This window comes from Aquarana catesbeiana, linkage group LG03 (genome assembly GCF_042186555.1).
Source record: "Aquarana catesbeiana isolate 2022-GZ linkage group LG03, ASM4218655v1, whole genome shotgun sequence".
NCBI lineage: Eukaryota > Metazoa > Chordata > Amphibia > Anura > Ranidae > Aquarana > Aquarana catesbeiana.
In genome coordinates, this window is record NC_133326.1 from 197,755,099 (window position 1) to 197,775,043 (window position 19,945).

General features: G+C 48.3%; 1 protein-coding gene across 1 annotated transcript in view; it reads left to right on the forward strand.

Annotated features, from left to right (window-relative positions):
- Positions 1-5,415: 5,415 nt before the first annotated feature.
- TRMU (tRNA mitochondrial 2-thiouridylase) overlaps positions 5,416-19,945 on the forward strand; it is a 40,236-nt gene continuing 25,706 nt past the window's right edge. The window contains exons 1-3 of the mRNA XM_073619702.1: positions 5,416-5,654; positions 19,036-19,201; positions 19,724-19,830. Of these exons, the coding sequence (XP_073475803.1) occupies positions 5,573-5,654; positions 19,036-19,201; positions 19,724-19,830 (355 nt within the window). The 5' untranslated portion in view covers positions 5,416-5,572. The remainder of the gene's footprint in view (positions 5,655-19,035; positions 19,202-19,723; positions 19,831-19,945) is intronic.

The following is a 19,945-nucleotide window of genomic DNA, read 5'->3' on the forward strand; positions in this document are numbered from 1 at the left end:
TGGAGCGCAGGAATGAGCCCTGCTGCAAAGTATTGCATCAAAAATTGTAATTACACTCCCCTGTTAAACAGGGGCAGAAAATTGGGCCTTAACCACTGCTGCCACAATACTGCAACCCCTCACAGATATTATAGTTGGAGCACAGGAATGAGCCCTGCTGCAAAGTATTGCATCAAAAATTGTAATTATATGCCCCTGTTACACAGGGGCTGAAAAATTGGGCCTTAGGCACTGGTGCTGGTGCCACAACACTGCAACCCCTCACAGATACTCTAGTTGGAGCGCAGGAATGAGCCTGCTGCAAAGTATTGCATCAAAAATTGTAATTACATGCCCCTGTTAAATAGGGGCAGAAAAATTGGGCCTTAACCACTGCTGCCACAATACTGCAACCCCACACAGATACTATAGTTGGAGCGCAGGAATGAGCCCTGCTGCAAAGTATTGCATCAAAAATTGTAATTATATGCCCCTGTTACACGGGCTGAAAAATTGGGCCTTAGGCACTGGTGCTGGTGCCACAACACTGCAACCCCTCACAGATACTTTAGTTGGAGCGCAGGAATGAGCCCTGCTGCAAAGTATTGCATCAAAAATTGTAATTACACGCCCCTGTTAAACAGGGGCAGAAAAATTGGCCACTGGTGGCGGTGCCCAAAACCAAAAATGTTCTTACAAGCTATCAGCATGAAAATTGAGGATAAAGAGGATTGTCATTCAGCATAACAGGATAGTCACTCAGCATCAGCATAGGTAGTCTTGAAGGGATCCCACATTAAAAAAAAAATTATTCGGTTACATCAGCATCAGGTGCTTGGTAGCTGGTGATCCAAGATTGATTCATTTTTATGAAGGTCAGCCGATCGACCAATCTGATGGACAGGCGCACCCTGTGATCAGTTACAAAGCCTCCAGCAGCATTGAATGTGCGTTCCGAAAGAACGCTGGATGCAGGACTGGAGCAAACCTGGCAGTATGCTGCAGCTGGGGGAACATGACTGCCAGATTGCTTCTTGGGCACCCTCTCTCTCTGGGCTCACATTCCGACAACAAAATCCATGGATTTTTTCCGACGGATGTTGGCTCAAACTTGTCTTGCATACACACGGTCGCACAAAGTTGACGGAAAATCCGATCGTTCTGAACGCGGTGACGTAAAACATGTATGTCAGGACTATAAACGAGGGCAGTAGCCAATAGCTTTCATCTCTTAATTTATTCTGAGCATGCGTGGCACTTTGTGCGTCGGATTTGTGTACACACGATCGGAATTTAACCGATCGGATTTTGTTGTCGGAAAATTTTTTTAGCCTGCTCTCAAACTTTGTGTGTTGGAAATTCCGACGGAAAAAGTCCGATGGAGCCCACACACAATCAGAATTTCCAACAACACAATCCGATCGCACTTTTTCCGTCGGAAAATCCGACCATGTGTACAGGGCATAACTGTAAATACTGCAGCTGCCTGCCTGTGGCATTAATAGGATCAGAACAACAGCAATTGTCTTCAGGTAGCTTTAGGTGCACACTGTGCAGAGGACACAGTACACTAACTGTAAATACTGCAGCTGCCTGCCTGTGGTATTAATAGGATCAGAACACCAGAAATTGTCTTCAGGTAGCTTTAGGTGCACACTGTGCAGAGGACACAGTACACTAACTGCAAATACTGCAGCTGCCTGCCTGTGGTATTAATAGGATCAGAACAACAGCAATTTTCTTCAGGTAGCTTTAGGTGCACACTGTGCAGAGGACACAGTACACTAACTGTAAATACTGCAGCTGCCTGCCTTTGGTACTAATAGGATCAGAAGAACACCAGCAATTGCCTTCATGTAGCTTTAGGTGCACACTGTGCAGAGGACACAGTACACTAACTGGAAATACTGCAGCTGCCTGCCTGTGGTACTAATAGGATCAGAAGAACACCAGCAATTTTCTTCAGGTAGCTTTAGATGCACACTGTGCAAAGGAAACAGTACACTAACTGTAAATACTGTAAAAACACCTGCTGGACTGTCAGTAGGAATAGAATACCAGGAACGGATCTAGCAAAACTGATTACAGTGTGTGTGTGTATATATATATATATATATATATATATATATATATATATATATATATATATATATATATATGTATATATATATATATAAAACACCTGGGATGCATATATATACACAATACATTGTAAGTGCAGCTAACTGACTCGCCTGCCTACTCTATCTAACTTAAATCAAATGACACTGTCTCTCTGTCTATCTCTCTCCGCCGCCGCAACACACTACACAAGGCCGCCATGCAGGCGACCTTATATAGTGTGAGGCATGTACTAAACCCCCTGAGCCATAATTAGCCAAAGCCACCCTGGCTTTGGCCAATTACGGCTCTCTGTACAGATGGTGCTGTGATTGGCCAAGCATGCGGGTCATAGTGCATGCTTGTCCAATCATCAGCCAGCAATGCACTGCGATGCCGCAGTGAATTATGGGCCGTGACGCGCCACTCGAATTTGGCGCAAACGGCCCATAACGTTCGCAATTCGACGAACGGTCGAACAGGCGATATTCGAGTCAAACATGGGTTCGACTCGAACCCGAAGCTCATATCTACTGACCAGCAATATAGGGAACACTATGACAGGAGACACTATGACATATACTGCTGGCCAGCAATATAGGAGACACTATGACATATACTGCTGGCCAGTAATATAGGGGACAATGACACATACAGCCTATATATTGTACTGTACATAACAACATTAATGCACCACTATACATTACCAACATCAGACCAAAGTGTACCACAGTGCCAGAAGTGAGTGCCCAGCAGTGCCAGCAGTGAGTGCCCACCAGTGCCAGCAGTGAGTGCCCACAAGTGCCAGCAATCAGTGCCCACAAGTGCCAGTAATCAGTACCCATTAGTGATGCCAGTCAGTGCTGGCAATCACTGCTGCCCATCAATGCCACCCATCAGTGCCACCTATCTGTGTCACTTATCTGTGCCTACCAGTGCTGCCTATCTGTGCCCATCAGTGCCACCCACCAGTGTCACCCATAAGTGCCCATCAGTGCCGCCTTTCAGTGCCCATCAGTGCCATCTATCAGTGCCCATAAGTGCGGCATATTCGTGCCTCCTCATCAGTGCCACCTCATCAGTGCCCATACGTGCCACCTCACCAGTGCCCATCAGTGCAGCCTATCAGTGCCGCCTCATCAGTGAAGGAGAAAAATTACTTATTTACAAAATTTACTGACAGAAACTAAGAAAAACTTTTTTTTTTTTTTTCAACATTTTCAGCCTTTTTTTTTTTTTTAGGAAAAGATAAAAAACCCAGAAGTGATTAAATACCACCAAAAGAAAGCTCTATTTGTGTGAAGAATATGATAAAAATTTCATATGGTTACAGTGTAGCATGACCGTGCAATTGTCATTCAAAGTGTGACAGCGCTGAAAGCTGAAAAATGGCCTGGGCAGAAAGGAGGTGTAAGTGTTAAAATCCAGTATTACACTGTCTCACTCTGCTCTGCACATGCTCAGTTGCTCTCCATTTTTAGGCATTTTTAGGCACTGCTGACAGCCTTAAAGCAGAATTAAATCCTCCTATCCTTTACAGTAAAGGAACTTGCTTCAGTTTGATCTACAACTGCCATGGTGCTGCACATGTGATTAGTTATGACGCCAGCCATTTGATGGTTTAACAGTTTGGTTGAGAACACAAGCAAATGTGACAGTTAGCAATCTTGGCATTTCAGAAATGTTAGCCCTGGTTCACATACACTATATTACCAAAAGTATTGGGACACCTGCCTTTACACACACATGAACTTTAATGACATCCCAGACTTAGTCCGTAGGGTTCAATATTGAGTTGGCCCACCCTTTGCAGCTATAACAGCTTCAACTCCTCTGGGAAGGCTGTTCACAAGGTTTAGGAGTGTGTCTATGGGAATGTTTGACCATCCTTCCAGAAGCAGATTTCTGAGGTCAGACACTGATGTTGGACGAGAAGGCCTGGCTTGCAGTATCCACTCAAATTCATCCCAAGGGTGTTCTATTGGGTTGAGGTCAGGACTCTGTACAGGTCAGTCAAGTCCTTCCACCCCAAACTCGCTCATCCATGTATTTATGGACCTTGCTTTGTGCACTGGTACAAATCATTTGGTGGAAGGGGGAATGTGGTGTGGGGTTGTTTTTCAGGGGTTGAGTTTGGCCCCTTAGTTCCAGTGAAGGGAACTCTTAAGGCATCAGCATACCAAGACATTTTAGACAATTTCATGCTCCCAACTTTGTGGGAACAGTTTGGGATGGTCCCTTCCTGTTCCAACATGACTGTGCACCAGTGTACAAAGCAAGGTCCATAAAGACATGAAAGAGTGAGTTTGAGGTGGAATAACTTGACTGGTCTGCACAGAGTCCTGACCTCTGGAAGAATGGTTAAACATTCCCATTAAGGATGAGCTCAGGTGTGTTCGCAACCCCACGCGCCCGCCAGGAAGCTGACACTCCGCAGTGCTATTCACAGGCAGTAAGACATTTCCCAATCCGCAGCTGCACAGATAGGGAAATATCTCACTGTCTGTGAATAGTGCTGCGAGGTGTCAGCTTCCTGGCGGGCGCGTGGGTTTGCGAACACACCTGAGCTCATCCTTAATTCCCATAGACACACTCCTAAACCTTGTGAACAGCCTTCACAAAGGAGTTGAAGCTGTTATAGCTGCAAAGGGTGGGACAATTCAATATTGAACCCTACGGACTAAGACTGGGATGTCATTAAAGTTCATGTGTGTGTAAAGACAGGTGTCCCAATACTTTTGGTAATATAGTGTATGTGTGCAGTGTGTACTGTGCTTATACCTTATATTTAACCCCTGCCTTCCCAGTGTCTATATGCCTGGGGGGTGGGAAGGATCAGCAATCATATGAGCACTGTCACAGTGGTCACATGATCGGGAATCAGTCCCGCTGGCTTCCAGTTGTTAGTGGGGGCTGAGCTGTCTTGGACAGCTCAGTCTCTGTGCCAGGAGCACGCTCTCAGCACAGAAACCTCAGCTGCCCATCGACACTTATGTACAGCATGTGGATGTTAAAGGCTGACCTATTTCTGCTGCACATATGTGTTTCGTGGGTTATGGGTATGTGGCATGTATTTACACATATACTTGTATTTTTATTTCTATTATATATAGATATATAACTTATTATATAAACTATAATTCATCCAACGTATGTAGATATAACTTGTCAGTTCCATAAACATGCAATAAACATTCTTCTCTGGGACAGTTTGGTGCTGTGTGTATTACTTCCTGTACATGAAAGGCTCACCACATCTAAGCTCCTCCCCCCCCATGCTGACTGATCATTATATCACCCAGAGAGCACGCAGGTCACCTCCGTGTTTTCTAGGACAGCTCTGACACCTAGCGGCCGCTCATGATATTACCATAAAGGAGGCGTGGGAACTCCCGGTCGCGGTGGAAGTTTCTGGCCGGTGATTTGTGTGTCTTGCACCTCCTATGAATTGTGCCGGTTGTCCTTGAGGGAGGTGGAGGTGTACGTGAGGAGCATGCAGGTGGTACAGCGGGTGGTGTGTGCCATGTCCGGAGGGGTGGACAGTGCTGTGGCGGCTCTGCTACTGAAGAGGAGAGGTGAGGAGGACAGACAGGACACGGCGCCATTCATTCCTATTAGGAGGTGTACACAGGGATCCCAGCGGAGGGCTTCACCTCTTCCGACAACTAGGGGGAGCTCCTGACCCGGTGGATTAGGTGCTGTGTGCAGAAACCATAGGAGTCCTCCCATATGGGTAGTATAGAGGGACCCCCATAGGAGGACTGGAGGTGGGGACTGGGCATCCAGCGCCATGTGATCCATCATCAGATCTATGATCACTGTACACTATAGATCACCTCTACTACACGTCACATATCTCACATTGTCCCATCGGATCATTTGTTATAAATGTCCTCTGGGGAAAGGAGAAATCATCCCTTCTAATGGGGCTGTCCCTGAACTGCAATGGCTAAAGCCCATGTGTCACACACAAGAGCCACAAATCTGGGCCACCGGGCCTTGTCATGTGGCCCTCTCACCCAGTTTTGCAGCCAGATTGTGGTGGAACTCTATTCTGCTATCTTCAGCTATCACCCTCCCCCCTGTCAAGCCTTCTGTGTTTACAACGGACAACTTTGTTTTCATTGGCTTCCGGATGTCACATATCCTACAGGATGGGGATAGCTCTCCTGAAGTGAGAACAATCTCACTCCCCTGCCAGGCGGCACCGCCTACACAGGGAGGTAGAACAGAGCCAAATACATGGGTAGTAGGGAGAGGTAGCAGTGATTAGCGATGCAACAAAGATTTGGGAGGTTGCACATTGTGCATGGCGCACCCCCGTGCCCTGCAGTCTGTACACATTGCAGCCGCCGAGCCCTGCAGTCTGAGGGGAACGCGCCCCCCCCCACCGAACCCTACAGTCTGAGGGGAACGCGCCCCCCCGAACCCTACAGTCTGTATGGAACGTGCCCCCCCAACCCTACAGTCTGTATGGAACGTGCCCCCCCCAAACCCTACAGTCTGTATGGAACGCGCCCCCCCCCCCCCCGAACCCTACAGTCTGTACGGAACGCGCCCCCCCCCCGAACCCTACAGTCTGTACGGAACGCACCCCCCCCGAACCCTACAGTCTGAGGGGAACGCGCCCCCCCCCGAACCCTACAGTCTGTACGGAACGCGCCCCCCCGAACCCTACAGTCTGTACGGAACGCGCCCCCCCCCCGAACCCTACAGTCTGTACGGAACGCGCCCCCCCGAACCCTACAGTCTGTACGGAACGCGCCCCCCCCCGAACCCTACAGTCTGTACGGAACGCGCCCCCCCGAACCCTACAGTCTGTACGGATCGCCCCCCCGAACCCTACAGTCTGTACGGATCGCCCCCCCCGAACCCTACAGTCTGTACAGAACGCGCCCCCCGAACCCTACAGTCTGTACGGAACGCGCCCCCCCGAACCCTACAGTCTGTACGGAACGCGCCCCCCCCCCGAACCCTACAGTCTGTACGGAACTCGCCCCCCGAACCCTACAGTCTGTACGGAACGCGTCCCCCCGAACCCTACAGTCTGTACGGAACGCGTCCCCCCGAACCCTACAGTCTGTACGGAACGCGTCCCCCCGAACCCTACAGTCTGTACGGAACGCGCCCCCCCCGAACCCTACAGTCTGTACGGAACGCGCCCCCCCCCCGAACCCTACAGTCTGTACGGAACGCGCCCCCCCCGAACCCTACAGTCTGTACGGAACGCGCCCCCCCGAACCCTACAGTCTGTACGGAATGCCCCCCCCGAACCCTGCGGTCTGTACGGAACGCGCCCCCCCCCGAACCCTACGGTCTGTACGGAACGCGCCCCCCCCCCCGAACCCTACAGTCTGTACGGAACGCGCCCCCCCCAACCCCTACAGTCTGTACGGAACGCGCCCCCCCCGAACCCTACAGTCTGTAGGGAACGCGCCCCCCCCGAACCCTACAGTCTGTAGGGAACGCGCCCCCCCCGAACCCTACAGTCTGTAGGGAACGCGCCCCTCCCCCCCTGAACCCTACAGTCTGTAGGGAACGCGCCCCTCCCCCCCTGAACCCTACAGTCTGTAGGGAACGCGCCCCCCCGAACCCTACAGTCTGTACGGAACGCGTCCCCCCGAACCCTACAGTCTGTACGGAACGCGTCCCCCCGAACCCTACAGTCTGTACGGAACGCGCCCCCCCCCGAACCCTACAGTCTGTACGGAACGCGCCCCCCCCCGAACCCTACAGTCTGTACGGAACGCGCCCCCCCCCGAACCCTACAGTCTGTACGGAACGCGCCCCCCCGAACCCTACAGTCTGTACGGAATGCCCCCCCCCGAACCCTGCGGTCTGTACGGAACGCGCCCCCCCCCCGAACCCTACGGTCTGTACGGAACGCGCCCCCCCCCCCGAACCCTACGGTCTGTACGGAACGCGCCCCCCCCAACCCCTACAGTCTGTACGGAACGCGCCTCCCCCGAACCCTACAGTCTGTAGGGAACGTGCCCCCCCCGAACCCTACAGTCTGTAGGGAACGCGCCCCCCCCCGAACCCTACAGTCTGTAGGGAACGCGCCCCCCCCCCGAACCCTACAGTCTGTAGGGAACGCGCCCCTCCCCCCCTGAACCCTACAGTCTGTAGGGAACGCGCCCCTCCCCCCCTGAACCCTACAGTCTGTAGGGAACGCGCCCCTCCCCCCCTGAACCCTACAGTCTGTAGGGAACGCGCCCCCCCTGAACCCTACAGTCTGTAGGGAACGCGCCCCCCCCGAACCCTACAGTCTGTAGGGAACGCGCCCCCCCCGAACCCTACAGTCTGTAGGGAACGCGCCCCCCCCGAACCCTACAGTCTGTAGGGAACGCGCCCCCCCCGAACCCTACAGTCTGTAGGGAACGCGCCCCCCCCGAACCCTACAGTCTGTACGGAACGCGCCCCCCCGAACCCTACAGTCTGTACGGAACGCACCCCCCCGAACCCTACAGTCTGTACGGAACGCGCCCCCCCCGAACCCTACAGTCTGTACGGAACGCGCCCCCCCCCCCCCCGAACCCTACAGTCTGTACGGAACGCACCTCCCAAAACCCTACAGTCTGTACGGAACGCGCCCCCCCCAGAGCCCTACAGTCTGTATGGAGCGCACCCCCCAAACCCTGCAGTCTGTACTGAGCGCTCCCCCAAGCCCTGTAGGTAGCGCACCCCAATGCTATATAAGTACCTGTAATAAATAAACATGTTACTATGCAGCAGCCAACCTCTCCTCCAAGAATTTCCCAGCACACTTACCAGCTAGCCTGCGAACAAACCAAATTGGTTCTGTCCAACAATTCACATTAAAGTGGTTTGTAAAGTCTCATTTAAAACATTTTTTTAAATAACAAACATGTTATACTTACCTGTTCTGTGCAGCGGTTTTGCACAGAACAGCTCGGATCCTCCTCTTCTCGGGTCCCTCTTCACTGCTCCTGGCCACTCCCTCCTGGGAGCTTGCTATGAGGGGCACCCCGAGCTGAGTCCCGGCTCCCTGTGTCTCTATTCAGACACTGACCCCCGGCCCCACCCCCTCTAGGGGCAGCCAATAGCGCCGCTGCTGTGTCTTGGCAATCAGGAGGAGAGCCCCTGACAGCTGAGACATTCGTGGACGTAGCCTCCCCAGCACCACCCTAATACCTACCTGAGCCCCTTCTCTCTCTAGTAAGGATGGGCTCGGGCGTGTTCACACACTCCACGTGCAGAGCCCGCCAGGAGGTCGACATAGCGCTGCACCAATCACAGGCAGTGAGATGTTTCCAGATCTCTGCAGCCACACATCGAGAAAATGTCTCACTGCATGTGATTAGTACAGCGCCGTGCTGACTTCCTGGTGGGCTCCACACGTAGAGTGTGCGAACACTCCCGAGCCCATCCTTACTAGAGAGAGAAGGGGCTCAGGTAGGTATTAGGGTGGTGCTGGGGAGGCTACTACACACAGAAGGTTTTTATTTAAATGCATAAAGATCAAAAACCTTCTGCCTTTACAACTCCTTTTTAAAAACAGAGGGTTTGCACATATTTGCAAACCTGTGTGGAAGCCACAATGTCCATAGCTTCTCTGCCTATTAATCTGCCCAATAAGGGATGAAAATCTGTCTGGGTCAGCAGGGATGATCAATGTATGGACACTGTGGTTGTACAGAAGTTGCTTTATCTACAGTTATACCTCAGTTCAAGAACTTAATTCAACAACTTTGGTCACGAACCGAATTGGTCATGAACCGACTCAGAGGCAAATTTTCCCATAGGGTTCAGTGTAAATCAGGTTGATCCAGTCTGAACTTTTTTGTTTTTGAACCACAAAAATATGAAACAAAGTACAGTTCAGTATGAAAAGAGAGAGAGATCACTAACCTTGCTTGAGACGAATTCTGGCATGGAGGAAGGCAGGTGGGAGGCGGTTATTGTTCAGAGGGTGAGTCCCCCTACATAAGGACATTGGGGAGATCTCCTATCAGGGGTTTCCTCTCTTTACCTCTTAGCTGCAGTCTCAGTTTTGGTGAAAAATCTGTCCAGTGTTGCTTGTCTTTTCCTGGGCTGCATAACCCTCCGGAAATGAGAGCCCACGTTATTGTTCATCAGCATTAACATCCGGCTCGTTACAGTTATGTTGGGGTAGTGATTCTCAAAAAAATCATGGCACTCATTCCATTTTTCAATAATGGATTTCATGGCATCGCTGCTAACCTCCTACCTGTCTTCCTCTGTGGAATGCTCCTCAATAAGTGTCTTCTGCTTCTCACTGTGGAGTGCAGAAAGTTCCTCCATGGTCAGCTTCTCCTTATGTTCCTCAACAAGCGCCTCTATGTCTGCACCATCGACGTCCAGAACAATACTGTTGCCCATGGACACAATCTCCTCCACTACCTCTGCATCAGACCCTTCCAAGTTTCCACAGTTTCCTCCAGGCTGAGTTTAAGGTTTGGTGAGTGACCTCCTCCCAGGCTTTATCAATGAGGTCAATGCAGTGGAGAACATTGGAATGTTTCTTACAGAATTCTTTCAGACTCAATGACGTCTCTTTAGTGACATTAAAACACACAGTGAAGAGGGCCTTTGTGTACAGATTTTTGAAGTTGCACATCACTTGCCGGTTCTTGGGCTGCAAAAGAGGTGTCGTGTTGGGTGGGGGGGAGGATTAACTTGACCTGTATGAAGTCCTACTCGGCGTCCATATCATCCACCAAGACTGGAGGGTGTGCCGGGGAATTGTCCATCAGAAGAAGGCACCTTTCAGGCAGTTGGTTGTCAAATATTTTTTTCTTATGGTGGGTGCAAACATCTCATGCAACCATTCCATGAACAATTGCCTTGTGACCCAAGCTTTCGCATTGGCCCTCCACATGACAGGCAGTCTGGCCTTGTTCCCTGAATGCATGAGGGGTCTGAGAATGGTACACCAGTAGTGGCTTAATCTTCAGATCAGCGCTTGCATTTGCACACAGCAAAAGGGTCAATCTGTTCTTCATGGGCTTGTTCCCCGGCAGCTCCTTTTCCTCCTGAGTTATATAGGTTCTGTTTGGCATCGTTTTCCAGAAGAGCCCTGTTTCGTCACAGTTAAATACTTGATGAGCGATGTATCCTTCTGTCTTCATGAACTCCGCAAATTCTTCCTTGTAGGCTTCTGCACCGGCCTTGTCAGAACTTGAAGCCTCACCATGTCAATGTGGATGCCACTTCTCTTGTGGAATTTTTCAAGCCACCCTCCACTGGCTTTAAATTCCCTACTTGCTACTGTGCAATTTCTTGGCTTTTTTTTTTCTTGGCTTCACTAACACTATCACCTGCCAACTGTTTCTCATTCCTGCACACTAACAAAAGTTTTTCTCACCTCTTCCAGCACTTGCGTCCTCTGCTTGGCTATCATCGTTACTCCTTTTTCTACATCAGCTCCTTTTAATGGCAGCTTTCGTCTTCAAAATAGTCAAGATTGTCGACTTCGCCATCTTGTCACCTGCATTTCCGCTCTGCGCCATCTTGTCACCTGCATTTCCGCTCTGCGCCATCTTGTCACCTGCATTTCCGCTCTGCATTTTTTTCTTACCACCATGCTTGCTCTGAATTTTCTTTGGAGCCATACTGAATGTCTGGTACAGTATGTGTTAAAAAGCACACCAAAAAGCTTCTCAACACTGTAAGTGTCTTCACTGTACACTTTCAGTGTCTCTGTGACTGCAATCTCACCTACAGGAAGTCACGACCACATGTCAGAGCAGGGAAGATGGCCGCGATTCGTGAACTGAAGCAGAGTTTGCCTACCGAAGCAAATTTATGTGAACTCTTCTGTTCGCGAACCGAGATATCACTGTACTTCTCTACAACCGTCCTGTTGAAAATTCTGCAGCCCATATCTGAAGTCCCCCCCTGCTGTCAGAATAAAAGACCCAGCGAGGAGGATTCCCACTCCACCTCAAATGCATGGATATGGGAATCGAGATCTGCTTTTTTTTTTTTCCCCATTCAACCGATGGGTTGAGTTTTAAAAAAAAAAAAAACAGACCCACCTATGGTCAGCTTAAATCCCTGCCACTTTGCAGTGGAGTTGTTGCTACATTTTTGCCAGAGTTGTGACAGCTTCGTATAAACCATTCCAACAAATGTATCTGATGTGCATTCTGTCATTGGTTTCACTACCACAAGACGTTTCTAAAGAGTTTCTACAATGCTCTTTATGAATTTTAGGGATTGTGTTCTAGTGTATTGGAGAATGCTGCACTTTAAATGAATAAATCTCCAGTTTGCTAGTATATGAAATAAAGTATTTAAAAAAACAAAAAATAGGACAGTGCATTAAAGTGATTGTAAAGGCATTCTATGCATTCAAATAAAAAACCTTCTGTGCGGCAAATGCTTACCTCTGAGCCCCATCTTGATCCAGCGATGTTGTACGAGTGTCTCGACTGCCTGGGACTCCCCTCCTCATTGGCTGAGACAGCAGTGCTGCACCATTGGCTCCCATTGCTGTCAATCAAACTCAGTCAGCAAATGAGAAGAGAAAGGGGGCCGGGCTGTGGCTCCATGTCTAAATGGACACACGGAGCTGTGACTCGGCTCGGGTGCCCCCATATCAAGCTGCTTGCTGTGGAGGCACTCAACAGGAGGGAGGGGCCAGGAGCACTGAAGAGGGACCCGAGAAGAGGAGGCTCTGGGCTGCTGTGTGCAAAACCACTACACAGAGCAGGTAAGTATAGCATGTTTGTTATTTTTTAACTAAAAAAAAAAACAAGACTTTACAATCACTTTAAGTCATGCACTCTATTGTGAGCCCTGAGTAAATGGGAATAGCATTGACTTCTTACATCAGGGTGTCAGTGTATGTGAACTTGGAATTCAGCTTTACCTCCATTGTGCTTACGTGCGCATTGCATGTTGCATGTGTTGACCTGTAATGTGCAGTTCTGACCCACGTGTATTAGTGCACCACAGCGCACAGTACTTCATTACCATGCATTGTGGTGTGCTGTGTCAAAAAAAAATGCTGCTTGTGGGAGGAATCGCTGCCTAAGGCCTCTTTCACACGGGGCAGATCAGTCATGATCCGCCCCGTGAACATCCGCTTGCTCAGCGGGGATAGCTCCGCCGATCCCCGCTGAGCAGGAAGATGACAGGTGCATCGCTGCACACTGTGCAGCGACGGACCTGTCAGAGCGCCGCTCTCCCCTATGGGGGGATCGGATGATGACGGTCCGTAGTGTCCGTCGTCATCCGATCCGATCCGAAAACGGAGGAAAAAGTAGGTTTTTCCTCCGTTACACTTTTCGGATCGGAGCGGGTCGGATGTCAGCGGACATGTCACCGCTGACATCCGACGCTCCATAGGGATGACTGTATGTCCGTTTTTCATCCGAAAACGGATGGATGAAAAACGGACATACGGATCATCCGTGTGAAAGAGGCCTAAGTTGAAATGACACGAAGTTTTGAGCTTGTAATGACAGTGCGTTGATACCTCAGCAGATTAGGTAGCACATTGGACATGAGAACATTTCTTGATTATGTAGAATGTGTTTTTTCCCTTAACGTCTTTCAGGACAGCACCTTGATAGCGTAGCTCCACCCACTTGACAGGAAACGTACCTCCACCAAACTTTAAAAGGAGGCTCCTTCCCACTTATCAGTTTTTGTGTTTCCTCCGGAGGGAACACATGTGGGAGTTTGGAGCTCTCAAGGCGCTGTCCTGAGAGGCCAGGCTCCCTACTCCACTATTTTTTGTCCTACCTCAAGAGAGCTGGTTCCTCCCATTTCCACAGGGTTACGTGGTGCCGGGTGGATGGGCTCCTTCTCCTTCGTCAGTGCTCAGGGAGAGCCAGTACTGCTCCAGGAATCGCCGCTCCCGGGCAGGGGGGCGTCAGGCATGGCAGGCACTTTTTTTGTCCAGGTCATGCCTCTTTTTTCTGACGCCGCCGCCATCTTGGGAAGGGCAGTCAGAGGACTGCATCCGCCGGATGTGAGGTAACCGGAAGTGGGGCGGCATCTGACGAGCAGGCGCTAGGCGTCATTTCCGCCGGAAGCGCAGGGGAAGGAGGGAGGAATAGGTTTGGTGCCTACATATTTTCGGTTCCGGTGCGGCGCACAGGCGTTATTGAAGTCCGGAACCGGCGTTTTCACCACAAGCATCACGCTGCTGCCTCAGCATGGACTCAGGAACCGCAGCAAGTGGGACAGGCTTAGGCACCAGCAAGGCCCAGGTAAGGAGCAGACTGTAGATTCTGCTCAACTTTACTGTGGGGTCTCTCTCTAGCTCTCTTCTCCTTAAATGTTTAGTGGGGCTTGAGGGTAATTTTTTTCCCCCTGGTGGCGGAGGGGCCTATCAGGGCACATGAGTCTGATGTTTTTTTTCTCACTGTGCACCTGTGGTGAGCATCTTGAGTATTCAGGCTGACTCTAAAGGATGGTTTGTCCTTTTTTTTTTTTTTTTTTTTTTTCTTTTTTTGTTCCCTTATCATGGCAGACCAAGAGCTCTGACCCTGGGATTAAAAAGACATGTCCTTCATGCAAAACTAAGTTAACTGAAGGCTGGAAAAAGACTTTATGTCAAGCATGCATTGACTCCTTGGTGAAGGAAGAAATCGCTTCCGTATGCAGCGATCTGATCGCATCTGCCAAAAAGGAATTGGATGCTACCATTCAATCCTTCAGATCCTCGCTTACAAATCCATCCACAAGTCAGCCCACTACCTCACAGTCCTCTCAAGGCTCATTGTTAGTCCCGGCAGTGGAGGCAGAAATGGGTCTTCTGAACCAGGAAGGGCTTTCCCCCTCTCATTCTAATGAATCAGATGAGGATGGGGATGAGCTGGAGAATATGTCTTCCAAATATAAATTGTCTTTGGATCAAGTGGACGGCCTTTTGAGGGCTATTTATGCTACTCTGGGCCTGGAGGAAGAGCATAAAGAAATGTGTTTACATGACAAAATGTATGCAGGGCTTAACAAGCCCAAGACTTGTACCTTTCCAGTCCACGCAGTGATTTCTGAAACAATCAAGAAAGAATGGGCTGATCCTGATAGGAAACCGTTCTTCTCTAGGGCTCATTAGAGAAGGTTCCCTTTTGATGAAGACCCAGCGGCTCTCTGGAATAAGGTTCCAAAACTCGATGCAGCCTTTTCCCAGGTATCAAGATCTACTGATCTGGCATTTGAGGACATGGGGATCTTAAAAGACCCCATGGATAAAAAAAATGTATCAACAACTCAAGAGGGCTTGGCAATCCATTATGGGCAACCTTAAGCCAGCAATGGCAACTACTTGCGTCTCCAGAAACTTGGAGTATTGGGTAAATCAGCTTAAAGCTCATCCTTGATTCCTTTTCTACTCAGTGGCCATAGCCTATCAGGATGACAGCTAAAGCTGCAGCCCTTACTAATTCAGTTAGATGGGCATTATGGCTGAAAACCTGGCAGGAGGACGCAGCATCTAAAAATAAATTATGCGGGGTCCCTTTCCTAGGGGATTTATTGTTTGGTCCTGATTTGGACTCAGTTCTTGACAGGACTGAAGATAAAAAGAAATCTTTTTCCTGTCAAGAAGAAACAGCCAGTCAAATGTTTTTTTCGTCCTCAAAGGGCTCAGGAACAAAACAAGCTTTAAGAGAAAAAGAAAAGTTGGTCAGGGCGGAGGGGAACAGGCAAAGGGAATGTCCTTTTCCATCCTCCTGCGTCATCCAGCAAGATGCAATGACAGCCGGTTACAGGTGGGTGGAAGACTTCAGGGCTTTCTCCCCTATTGGGCAAGCATAACAGAAAACCAGTATATTCTGAATGTGCTAGCCCAGGGTTACAGTATAGAATTTTCAGATCTCCCCCCAGAAAGGTACTTGGTGACAAATCTTCCAAGGGATGTAACCAGGTCCCTAGCAATGAAGAACCTGTTAAAAGACCTGTTCGATCAAGGAGTTGTGACTCGCGTTCCACAGAGGGAGCTTTATCAGGGATTTTATTCCCATATATTCCTGATAAAAAAAAGCCATCCGGAGATTTCCGATTAATCCTAAACCTCAAACCGCTGAACAGATCAGTCTTGTACAAAAGGTTTCGTATGGACTCCATCTTCACGGTCAGAAAACTATTGACAAAGGAATGCTTTATGGCATCAATAGACCTTCGAGATGCCTATCTGCATATCCCCATAGCCCCGCAGTCTCAAATTCCTAAGGATGGCGAAAAATTTGGGGAAAGAGGTTCTGCACCTACAATTCAAGGCCCTCCCCTTTAGCCTTTCTTCTGCCCCACGAATATTTACAAAGATAATGGCAGAAGCACTTGCACCTCTTCGCCTGCAGGGGATTTCGGTAATTCTGTACTTGGACGACCTACTCTTCTTTGCCCCTTCCAGGGAAAAATTGTTAGAGGACCTCGGAAAAGCCCAAGGTCATCTAGAAGCCTTAGGTTGGATTATAAATGTGCAAAAGTCAAATTTCAGTCCGGCCCAGGAAGTACTATTCCTGGGGTATCAGATCTGTTCAAGGGAACAGAGTTTTTCTCCCAGAAGAGAAAAAGGTAAAAGTCCAAAATGTGATAGCCTCCTTACAGACAAATCAGGAATTATCAGTTAGGCAAGTCATGTCATCCATAGGAACTCTAACCTCAATCATGCCAGCCATTCAATGGGCAAGGTTACATTTCAGACCTCTTCAGACTTTTCTCCTGAGAATATGGAATCACAGGACAGAATCTCTGGAAGCAAAGGTAAAAATCCCCACCAAAGTCAAAAGATTGCTTTGGTGGTGGAGAAGTCAGGAAAATCTGTCAAAGGGCCTGCTCTGGTCTTTTCCAATAGAAAAGGTGGTAACGATAGATGCCAGCGTGTGGGGTTGGGGAGCTCACTAGGGTCAAAACTTCACGCAAGGAGTGTGGTCTCACAGAGGCAAAGAGGTCCTCAAATTGGAGGGAACTAAGGGCAGTCGCCTTAGCATTAGATGCCTTCTCTCCAATCCTTCAAGGTTGCCATGTCCAGGTCCTCTCAGACAACGCCACTACCATAGCCTACCTAAACAAGCAAGGGGACACAAGAAGCAAAACACTGCAGTTGCTAGCTTCAAAGATCCTGGTTTGGGCAGAAAATCATGTACTGTCCTTATCAGCCGTTCACCTCAAGGGCACCCTAAATGTAGTGGCAGATTATCTAAGCAGAAGGCGGATTCAGGAGGCAGAATGGAACTTGAATCCAGAAATTTTTGCAATGATTACCAGGGCCTGGGGTCAACCACAAATAGACCTATTTGCGTCAGAAGAAAAATACGCAACTCCTGGTATTCTTCTTGATTCACAGAAACAAGAGTTTCCAGGGGACAGATGCATTAATTGAGCCCTGGACCTTTCATCTGGGTTATGTCTTTCCTCCTTTCCAACTAATCCCATTGGTATTGAGAAAAATACAGAGGGAAAAAGTGGCAGTAATTCTAATTACTCCATTTTGGCTAAAAAGGGCATGGTTTACCACCATTCTGCAGATGGCAGTCAAACCATCTTGACAGCTGCCTCACCGGCAAGACTTGCTCCTACAAGGTCCGATACAGCATCTGGAAGTGGCCAGTCTAAGCCTCACCGCCTGGTATCTGAGGAGCAGTTGTTAAAGGTCTGTCACAACCTTTGGTAACTACCTTACTTTCCAGTAGAAAAATAGTGACCAGAAAAATCTATGCTAAATATTGGAAAGTCTACAACTCTTTCTGTCATTCAACAAAAAGAAAGGTAAAAAATTTAGTGTCAATTTTAGAATTCCTTCAATATGGGGCAGACAAAGGCTTGTCAGTCAGCACGCTTAAGGTGCACATAGCCGCATTGGGAGTATTTTTAGAAAGACCAATCACTTCTGAGCCCTTGGTTATAAGATTTTTCAAGGCGCTTACCAGATCCAGACCAGCTCCGGCTAAGCACTTTCCCAATTGGGATTTATCAGTGGTCCTACAAGCCCTCACAAAGTAACCTTTTGAACCACTACAAGAAATCTCTCCTGAAGAATCTTTCTCTTAAAACCTTATTTTTGGTTGCAGTAACATCAGCAAGGAGAATTAGTGAGCTGCACGCCCTATCTGTTAAAAAACCCTTTTTAGCCATCTACACAGATAGGATTATACTCAAAAACGATCTGGGGTTTTTGCCAAAGGTGGCATCAGCCCACAACAGGTCGCAGGAGATCATCCTGCCAACCTTTTGCTCAAACCCTTCGGGGGGGAAAAAGAAAGCAAATTCCACAATTTGGATGTAAGAAGGACTTTATTACAGTATCTGGAAGTAACAAAAAACTTTCGGTCCTCTGACTCTCTGTTTGTTTATACTTTTTTTTTCTGGGAAAAAAGAAGGGCCAACAAGCTTCTAAGGGGTCAATAGCTAGATGGCTTAAATCTGCTTTTCTGGCAGCCTACTCTCAATCGGGGCTATCCCCCCCGCTGGGAATTTAAAGCACATTCTACCAGGGCTCAAGCCACTACATGGGCAGAAATAGCTGGTGCCACCCCAAATCAAATTTGTAAGGCGGCTACGTGGTCAAGTTACCTTGCGTTTGTCCATCATTACAGACTGGATCTTCTGTCAGCAAGTGAACAGGCTTTTGGCACAAAGGTCTTGCAGGCTGGGGTCCCTCCCTATTGGGTAATTCTCTATTACCCTCTCAAGGTGCTGTCCTGAAAGACGTTAAGGGAAAAATCAAGTTAGACTTACCAGTAACTTGTTTTCCAGGAGTCTTTCAGGACAGCAGCAACCCACCCTTATTGTATTAAATTACTATGCTGTGACTAACCATATTCTGATTATGTGTTCCAGCTTGGGCCGGAGGTTCTCTACTACTACTACTAAGTGGGAAGGAGCCTCCTTTTAAACAGGTGTGTTTCCTGTCAAGTGGGTGGAGCCACGCTCTCAAGGTGCTGTCCTGAAAGACTCCTGGAAAACGAGTTACCGGTAAGTCTAACTTGATTTTTTTTTTTTTTTTCCTTTCAGGTTATCAGGTGACAGGTGTGTTTATGAACAACTGGGACGTTGTAGATGAGCATGGAGTCTGCACTGCGGAAAGTGACTGTGAAGATGCCTATAAAGTCTGTGAGAAACTAGATATACCTTTCCACCGCATCTCATATGTGAAGGAATATTGGCATGATGTGTTCAGGTAACATGTGCTTAGGGCTGGGAGATTTTCTTTAAAAAAAAAATCTTCGATTCTCTTCAAAGAAAAACTCGATTCACGATTTGAATCAAGTTTTTTTTTTTTTTTCTTTTGGAAACCGCGTCGGTCCTGAGGCGCTGCAGGCATGAGCTTTTAGGTGAGGCTTCGGCCTAGTCTGCGGCGTCCGGCCTCGCAGACTAGGCTGAAGCCGCGGCCTCACCTAAAAACTCCTTGCCCGCAGCTCCTCAGGACCGGCGCGGTGAAAAAAAAAAAATCTAAAAAAATCGATTTGTTTAAATTTTGAATCGATTTGACCTCTCAACTCGATTCAAGATTTAAATCGATTTTTTTTTTTTTTCCCTAGCCCTACGTGTGCTACGCACACCTATGTAAAGGAATATATCTATATATCATGAAAATTTACAGCCAGAACATTCCTGATGGTGATAGTTTGGTGGCTTGCTCATGCACTGTGATATTATTATTATTATTATTATTATTATTTATATATTTTATTTTATTTAGCTCTTTCCTGAATGAGTATGAGAAAGGAAGAACTCCAAACCCAGATATAATGTGCAACAAGCATATTAAGTTTAATTATTTTCTCACTTATGCAATTGAAAACTTAGGTAAGTCCTTTTTATATATGTGTCTGTGGTTAAATTCACTGTTATTGTTTATATTGTTTGTACTTCTTAAAAATCTGCCTTTGTCATGGTATAAAGTTGGTGGCAAGAAGGTGTG